General features: G+C 43.7%; 1 protein-coding gene across 7 annotated transcripts in view; it reads right to left on the bottom strand.

The window, feature by feature from the left end:
• The window catches only part of EPC1 (enhancer of polycomb homolog 1), a 52,694-nt gene extending 44,529 nt beyond the window's left edge, over nt 1-8,165 (bottom strand). For 2 of the 7 annotated variants that reach the window (XM_065666701.1, XM_065666700.1), the window contains exon 1: nt 7,702-8,162. In XM_065666701.1, coding sequence (XP_065522773.1) covers nt 7,702-7,854 — 153 coding nt within the window. In that variant the 5' untranslated portion in view covers nt 7,855-8,162. Of the gene's footprint in view, nt 1-7,701 lie in introns of all 7 variants that reach the window. The other 5 variants (XM_065666703.1, XM_065666702.1, XM_065666705.1 and 2 more) reach the window with 3 other exon arrangements.
• Nucleotides 8,166-8,685: the final 520 nt, after the last annotated feature.

Below are 8,685 nucleotides of genomic sequence, written 5' to 3' on the forward strand. Positions count from 1 at the left end.
AAAGCATTAATTTCTTAACTCCTGATTAAATATAAAAGAAACAGTTCTTTAATAGTGGTACTTAAGAGGATAGCTTCCTCTCTCACTCGAACTACCTGTACTTGAACAGACTGACAGACCAGGAAGTTCTCAACTTTTTACTCCCTGCTTTGCATCATTCATACAGTTCACCTTCACATACTTAACCAAGAGAGATCCTCCTAGAACAGGGTTAGTCCTTGAATGTACATACAGCTGAATACACAGAAATACACAATACACTGGTGGAAGGGAGAGCAGAGCGTACATAAAGGCTCATTAAACAGGATGAGGATATATACAGACTCAAAAGCAGCAGCCAGCATTTTCACTCTGATGCATTAGTCATTTGATACATTCTTCAATATTAGCACTAGTTTTTCCTCTTACACAAATGAAGTGGAAAAAGAACAAGGAACTTATTACAGCTGCCTAAGGCCAGCAAATTACAGTATCCTGTTCTAGCAGAGAAGACTCCTAAAGACATACACACATTCCTTTAAAACAAAGACTTGAAGAAGTAACATATTAACTTACAGGTATTAAAAATTCACACAATACTCTCTACAGATTGATACTGAAATAACTGTATGCACATTTATGACGAAAATGTAATTAGGTCACAACTATTAAGACAGCTACAAGAAAAGTGAACTAGTCAAAGAAAACACTAGTTGATTTAAGGGCTTGCCACACGGCACTTCTACCTGAAACAAATTAATATTAGGCAGGTTCGTGTACAAGCAACTTATGCTTTACTGGAATAAAATACAGAATGTCAGCTACTAAGATGAAACAAAAAGTAAAGCCATACCACTCTGTTTCTCAAACATTAAGATTACTGAACTATTGCCCCCTTCCCATTATTGGTATTTCACTGCATACAATGAATACCCAATCCTTTGCTGAAATCCATTACATGATAGATCTTATTTGAAAAACAAGAAGGTAACTTTATAGGGCTCCTCCTTAAGACAGGCTGTAAAAACTCCCAGGACGTAAAGCCTTTTCATGCAAGCCTGACCTTAAAATGATTTAACAGGTTACCCTGACATAGGCTCCTCTCCTTTAACTCCAGTCAGTTATACTATTTCTTGTGCTATTAAGAATACTGCTAATGAAGTTATCTTTTTGGGTTCCTCCTCACCCCCCAATGTTAACGTAAGTAATCTGAGGGAGATTTTTCATATCTTCCAATGGTTAACCATCCTCATTACAAATAAATGAGTACTAAGCAAGTCTAACCTTTTTTATCTTAAGTCTGAACATGAACAATATGTTTCACTGTAGTTACTTCTGCTATGTACAAAGCCATTGCTGTTACATGCCTTCTCACTGCGCACTTACAGGGAAGTCAATAAAAAGTTAAAAATAATTTGACTATGCTAATTCCTTAAGACTGCTCTACACTTAGCTCTTCAGGACCAACATTTTAAGGAGAAATTAAATGCTTTCCTATGCAGAACCAGTATAGACAAACAAACTAGAAAAAGAACATGCTCCACCTAGAACACCAATGTCCTGACTTGAAATTTTTCCAAGGAGAGTTTGCTAATTCATATCCTCCATCATTTCAAAACAGAGTTTGGACTTCCAGGAGAAGTCTCTGACCTGCATAAAGCACTGATAACCAACCAACTCTAATCACGATTTTCCAAAACATTAAGTATTTTTAACATTACTGCTACTGCTCACCATAAGGAGTTCGTAACTCGCATGAATGCTCAGTTGCACAGATTATTTGCCAACAATAAACACAATGGAACAGAAAGCTGTGGTGTAACTGAAGGTGAAATATCCAGTAAGCTGCCACTATTACTGAATAATCAGAAGCTGAGCACAGAGAGAGAATGGGAAAACAATCATTTTTCACTGCCTGAGTATTTTGACATAGTATGGGAATTTTCTTACAGTTGAAATCTGGCCCTGTTTGTGGTGAAATGACACAAAAAATGTCTCTCGATTTTCTCAAAAAAGACTATAGGACTGTTAGTAAAACTTACATCTGTAATTCAAGACCATTCATACATTGACTCACTACACCTCAACTACATACTTACCTCACATGTTTTAAAATTCACCACAGCTTAGATGGCACCATATGGGTCCCTACTTGTACACTCCTTAGCAGCTTTTCAACTTGATAGAGTAAAACCAGCTGTTTCAGCAGCAAGAGAATCTGGGTATGGTAGCCTCCCAAAGCCTCCAAGATGGATTTGGGAGGAAAAAAGGCTTATTTTCTGTGCATATATTTCGTATCTATCTATGGTAGCTGTGCTCAAGACATTTTTATGGAGAGGATGCAATCCTTGAGCCTACCCAACCTGCGTAATGGGAAATTAACCAAGTAGTGCTTTCCTAAATTAAGACACATCCTATTGAGAATAGGTTTTGAAGTGTTCCAAAGCATTTGAATGAACATCAGGCTATCTTCATCAGGTTTTCTATAGCATTTATGAAATACTGACAGGTCATGCAGATATTGGGGGAGAGAATCCCACAACCAAAGCCACATCTAACAATGTAATCGTAACAAACAGAATCATAGAATCACAGAATCATAGAAGTTAGGGTTGTAGAGGACCTTAAGGTCATCTAGTTCCAACCCCCCCCCCCACCATGGGTAGGGAAAATAAATTTTTCTTAAGCATCCCCAAAGTCAGAGCAGGGAATACAACTACAATTATGAAATTAAAGACATCAAAGCACATTTCAAACCATCTCAAGAGTTTGCTCAAACATCAGGTAACACAGTATGACAATATTTACAGATGACAACTGCACAGACTGAATTCCACCTTCTGCACAACCTTTCAGTTACATCGTAACATGTATGCAAATAGTAAGAACTGAAGAACAGCCATACAGCTTATAATTTCAGACTCTGTTTAATTCTTCTATCTGCTACTAGCAACACTAACTAAAATTAGAAATCGAGCTCAAATGTTAAACTCTGAACCTTTGGAACAGAACTCCACATAGTGCATCAGTCTGGCAGGACAGAAAAGCTGCTACTCCGGAGTTAACGTAAGGGCAAAGATAAACCACCAGACCATGATCTTAGTCAGAAGAGGTAGTAAAGAATAATATAATAAAGAAATAGGACACTGCTTGATACTCTCTGCCCTGCCTCAACACAAAGGACAGAGACACCAGGGTTCACAAAAGTTTACCTTCTGAATAATGTGCATCTAACCTACACAAACTCAAACATGCACAAGGCTAAACAGAAAGCAACAACCAAAACCTTAAGATGACTGTAATATCAGGGTAACGCACTCATTCGAGAGAAAAGAAAAAGGAAACACACCCCCCCACCAAGCTCATGATAATTCCCATACCCACACGACTGTTATTAACTCCAGAAATGTCATCAACATAGCCGTATTTTGATGATTAATCTGATGTATACCAGGGTACTTAATTAAAAGTATCATATCTACTCACACATTAATCTTTCCTGAGGAACTGCTTCAGCTAAAAAGTTCACACTTCCTGACATTTTAAATATGCCTTATAAATGTTTGTAAGAGGTGCTCCAAACACATGGCTTCACTTTTTGGTTTGGTTGGTTTGGGTTTTGTTGGGTTTTTGGTTTTGGCTCTTGGGGAGGGGTGGGGGGGAGAGGGAGAAAATAGACATGAGGGGGTGAGGAAGACTTTAGGGTTTTCAGTGTTTTGGGGTTTTTTTTTCCCTCTTAAAAAAAAAACAAAAACCAAAACAAAAGACAAAAAACCCCACAACACAAAATCCAACAAAAAACCAAAACAACTATATTCACAATTTTCCAGAAGGATATTTATTTCATCTACAAAGTCTAAGAAGCACCTACATTTCTATTTATCTACGAGAATCTAGAGGCTGCGGATATGGTGTATGTGCTTTCAGAAGAACACAGGAAAAACAAGTGCAGTTTTTCTTGGTTTTATTGGAAGCCATCAAATTTAGGATGTCTGTAAAACCATCCATGCTTTCCTTCTGAAGCGCAAGTTACGGAAAATGGTCAAAAAGCTTCAGTCTACCTTTTTTTTTTTCCAGTAAAGCATTTTACCTCAAAGAACTAAGTTACGTATGTTCTGCTTTTCCAGGATCTGAATTTCCAGTTAAAGCAACACCTCTCTCAAAAAACACAGAACAGGCCACACAAATTAATACCTATAAAAAAACAAAAACAAAACAAACAAATCCAGAAACTCCACAAAAGATAAACAAATACCATCCATCTACTTCTTTATTCAGGCACATATAAATTTAAATGGACTTGTTAGTCAAATCTGCATTAGTATATTATTAACAGCAGTCTGTTTAGTTCTCAAAATTACAGCACTAAGGATGCATTTTGCTCAAACCCAGGATTTTGAGATAATACAGGGAATGTTTTGTGTTGCATAAAAAGTGTCATTGTATTTTGAAAACTTTTTTATTTTTCTCTTTTTAGAGATGCATATGTCTCTTGATAGTTTTTAGTTTCTTAGATTTAGCAACACACTTGGCAACAGCCACAATGTGTTTACCCTGGAAACTCAGGAGCCAAACCAACTGTCAGAACATAGTATCAGCTGCTAACTTCAAGCACCACTGTCTGTGTGCTAAAGAGCTTTATACTGTAGTCTTTTACCTCCAAATGAAACCACTAGTTGAAGTTATACCTTGCTAAGCAGAAAGATATACTCTTACTTGTTAACAGAATTCACATTAAGGCCCTTTGTTGTCATCTCTTTTTACAGACTTAGTATACCACTTACCAACTGCATATTTTAAAACTCAGATCAACTCAGTAAGGCTTTCCTTTAGAAGACTCTTTCAGAAAATCACTGCTCAACTTCAACTCTAGCTGTAATAATGAAAATATACTGCTTTCCATATTTACTGTTTGTAAAAGCAGGATGGGAGAAAGATAAGATGAAAGGGAAACAGAATAGATTCCTTTTTGTGCATCAAAATATTAATTAGTCATTTAAGTATCTTGACTCGATGCTTGAATATTAAATCCTTTTTGATTGCATTTTTCCGTAGGGAAAGTTATTTAGTCAAGAGTAGAGCTCTTAACTCCAAATATATCTTCATTAAAAATTACATTTATGCAAAATTCAAGGCAATGTTAGAATTCTATTTATAAAATAGTTACAGATGTCTGTTCACAGTAGTTGAAGCTGCCCTTCCCCCCAGGTTCTTACGGACACTTTGCCAACTGTCTGTAAAGAAATGGATAATATTTCGGAAAATAATAGACTTTTTTGTATTACGGAAAAATCCTCAACTCTTCAACTGCTATGTAACACAAACAACTCCCAACTTTCTTAAATCCTGCATGGCATGAAGTTTGGGAAACAGAGCATAACAGGGTATTAAATCTGTGAGGTTTGATATAGCTCTAGTTAATTACCATGAGTCTCTAGTGTCAACACCAGTATAAAATTGAAAACTTTTTGGAGCAACAAGAGGGAAGGAAGTAAGTTCAGCAAGTTTGCAAAAACAAGAAGAGGAAAGAGTTTAACATCATCTATTTTATGTAAGAACATCCAAAAGGTATTTAGGAAAACACCATGTTTACTGATGGCAAAGAAATTTCTTGGGAGGGGTGTGTACACATATTTAAAACAAAGGCATGAGCAAACTTTAACTGTGTAAAGTGTCTACTTACACCCACAGCTCTGAAGTTCAACCGTCAAAGATAGGTATAATAAACAAAAGCATCACATTAACCACAGAAACAAATCTCATAATTAACATTCAAAGTTTCTCCATTGTCAATGTCTACTTTTCCTTAGATAGGACATGTATCTCTCTGGGTTTAAGGAGGCTATACAGTCACCCCATGTAATTTTCTAACCTGAAAACTTGTAACTGCCAGGCAAACAGTAAAAGAGAAAGATAGCAACCTGCATTTTTACATAAATAAATGCATGCATGTATGCACACTTGCTCACTTTGACAAATAAACTCGGCAAGCAAGCAGAATAGCAAACATAACATTTTACATTCTGGTACAAATGGAAATTAGGGGTGCTCTCACTCATATTCAGAATCTACAGGTATCAACTCAGAAAATACTGCATCAAAAGAAACACATTCAAGCATAGTTACTTAATACTGCTTAACTACTCCTGCTAAATGGATACTATGACAGTTTTGAGCACCTTCACAAAAATGACTACCACCAAACCAAAATCATTAAAAAAAAAATATCACACTTCACAATATGCATTTTAGTGGATTTTCAAAGCAACTTACAACTTGCACAGGACTTGGAAATATTGAGTTCTGTTAAAACGGTAGGCAGTTACACTAGGGAGGTCTCAGAGAGTAGCTATTGAATGGAGACTACAACATGCAAAGAGCACTACTCTAGAAATCACTCAAAAATTCACAGAATCGGTTGACTTTTCAAAGCAACAGTGCCACGAAGAGAAAACTACATTCAAAGAACGTATGTGTATTTTAACTTTTAGAAAATTAACTCAAAGTTTGCTAAACGTAGAAATACAAAAAGGAACTTCACAGCCTGTCCCCTTCGGAAGACAACGGCAGCCTGACAGCTAGCTAAACTCAACGCTATGAAATTGTCACGCTTGTTCTTATCACGAAGTTTCAAAACCTCTTTACATAACCGTACTTCTGCAGTTCTATTTGCTGTGCTCAACGCAGAAATGGGCAAAACTTACGATCCTGAGGAAATATGGATCTGCAAACACCAAAAATAACCCACTTCAGCAGTAACAACTACTGAATGTTATACTCAGCTTGGAAAGTACAGTGAACGATTAAATGATCCTGAAGTTCGAAAAGGTTTAAGTTTCATTTTCCACCGAGACAACAAAACTGACAGTGAAGTAATAGGTTTTGGCCTCCAAAATCCAATTTTCTTACTTTGAATAGCATTTCAGTACTGGCTTTCGTATTTCCATGTAGTGCACAGTACAGCTTCTACTCACACCATGCCTGTCTAGGCGCTTCTAAGGTTTCAAGTAAATGTAAACAGAAACTCTTCCAATTCCTATGACCATAGGCAAAAAAAGTCCGAACCAAACGACGGCTACCAGGACAGCGGCTCCACCGGAGCGGAGCAGCCCGCCAGGAGAAGGCATGCGGCCACAACACGTGAGGGGGGACGCGGGCAAAGCCCCCCACCACAGAGCTGCGCCTCACACCCCCGGGCCCCTGCGCCCTGGGACCCGCGTCCCGCCCGCCCCCTTTCGCCCCCCCGACGCGAGCGGCCCGGGCAGAGCAGCAGGGCGCGCGCTCCCGCGGCAGCCGCCGCCGAGCGCCCCCTGCGGCGGCGGCCGGCTCAGCAGCGCCACCCGGTGGGGCAGAGCGAGCGCAGCGCCGCCGAGGCCCGTCTGCCCGCCGCCGCCGCCGCACAAGGCCCGGCCCAAGAAACAGGGAGACAAAATGGCGGACGCCCGCGGTATCACGTGACTCCCTTTGTGCCTTTCGGGGCCTGCCGAAAGGGTCGACAGCTACCGCGGGGCGCGGAAGCGGCTGGAGAGCGCAGGGGGAAAGGGCGGTAAGGGCCGCCGGGCTTGCCGCGTTCCCTCCCCAGGTCCTTCCCCCCCCCACGGCGGGCGGGGAGAGCAGGGAGAAGATGGCGGCCATTTTGTGCTTGCGCAGAGGAGAAGGTGGGGGCCCCTGGTGCGGGGGGGATGGAGGGACCCGGCCGAGGCGGGGGGGGGTCTCACGTACCGACTCCTCTTCCTTCTCCATGCCCGTGGGCATCTGCGGCACGGCCCGATTAATGGAGGCATATTCGGCCAAGTCGGGCAGGTCCTCGCAGCGGAAGACGGGCAGCGGCTTGGACGCGTCCAGCGCCCGGGCCCGGAACGACAGTTTGCTCATGTTAGGCGGCGATGGCGGCTCCGGCTGGGGAGGGGGGGGCGACAGCAAGAGCGCTCCGAGCTGAGAGCCGGACCCCGCCGAGCGCTCTCATGGAGGGACCGGGGCTCCCCCGGCAGGGCGGGGCGCGCTCCGACACGGGGCCCGGCGGCGCCGGCTGGCGCGGCTGGGCTGGGCGCTGGCTTCTCTCCTCCGCCGCTCCGGCTCTGCTCAATACGCCACGGCCAACATGGCGGACATTAAACCTCGACTGGCCGCCTCTTTCAGCCAACCCCAGCGCCACAGCCATTCCCACACTGCATCGCGCAGGGGCGCGGGCACAGCGCCGCCCGGGGGAGAGCGCGCGCAGCGCGGGCACGGCAGCGCGGGAGCGCGGCAGAGCTCGGAGCGGCTCGGGCGGCAGATGCCGGGCGCTGCTCGCGGCGCGGCGGGGGCGCAGCTGCTCCCCGCGGAACCCCGGCTCGCTCGGGGGACGGGACGGGGACGGGGACAGGGAAAAGGACGAGGGAGGCTCTTCCGCAACGTGCGGCCGGGAGCGGCCCGCGAGCTGTGCCGGGCAGGCGCGCTCAGCTCCCGATACCAAGGTTCAGCTGGCCCGGAGTCCCCGACCCCCGGCGGGGAGCCTCGCTGAGGTAAAAGCGGCAGTGCCTCTAACTGACAGCCTCCCGAGCACGGGAAACCTAGGGAAGAGAAGCGGGAAAAGCTGGCCCCGAGCTTTCCGGTCGCTCGGCATCGGGCCGAAGGGCAGCCTGCCCCGAGCGCTGAACTTGCCCGGAACCGGGCGAGCGCCGCCGGGGCCGCCCGGTTGCCTTCGAGCGTGGAGAGCGCTGCCCG

Source organism: Lathamus discolor, chromosome 2 (assembly GCF_037157495.1).
Source record: "Lathamus discolor isolate bLatDis1 chromosome 2, bLatDis1.hap1, whole genome shotgun sequence".
Lineage (NCBI taxonomy): Eukaryota > Metazoa > Chordata > Aves > Psittaciformes > Psittacidae > Lathamus > Lathamus discolor.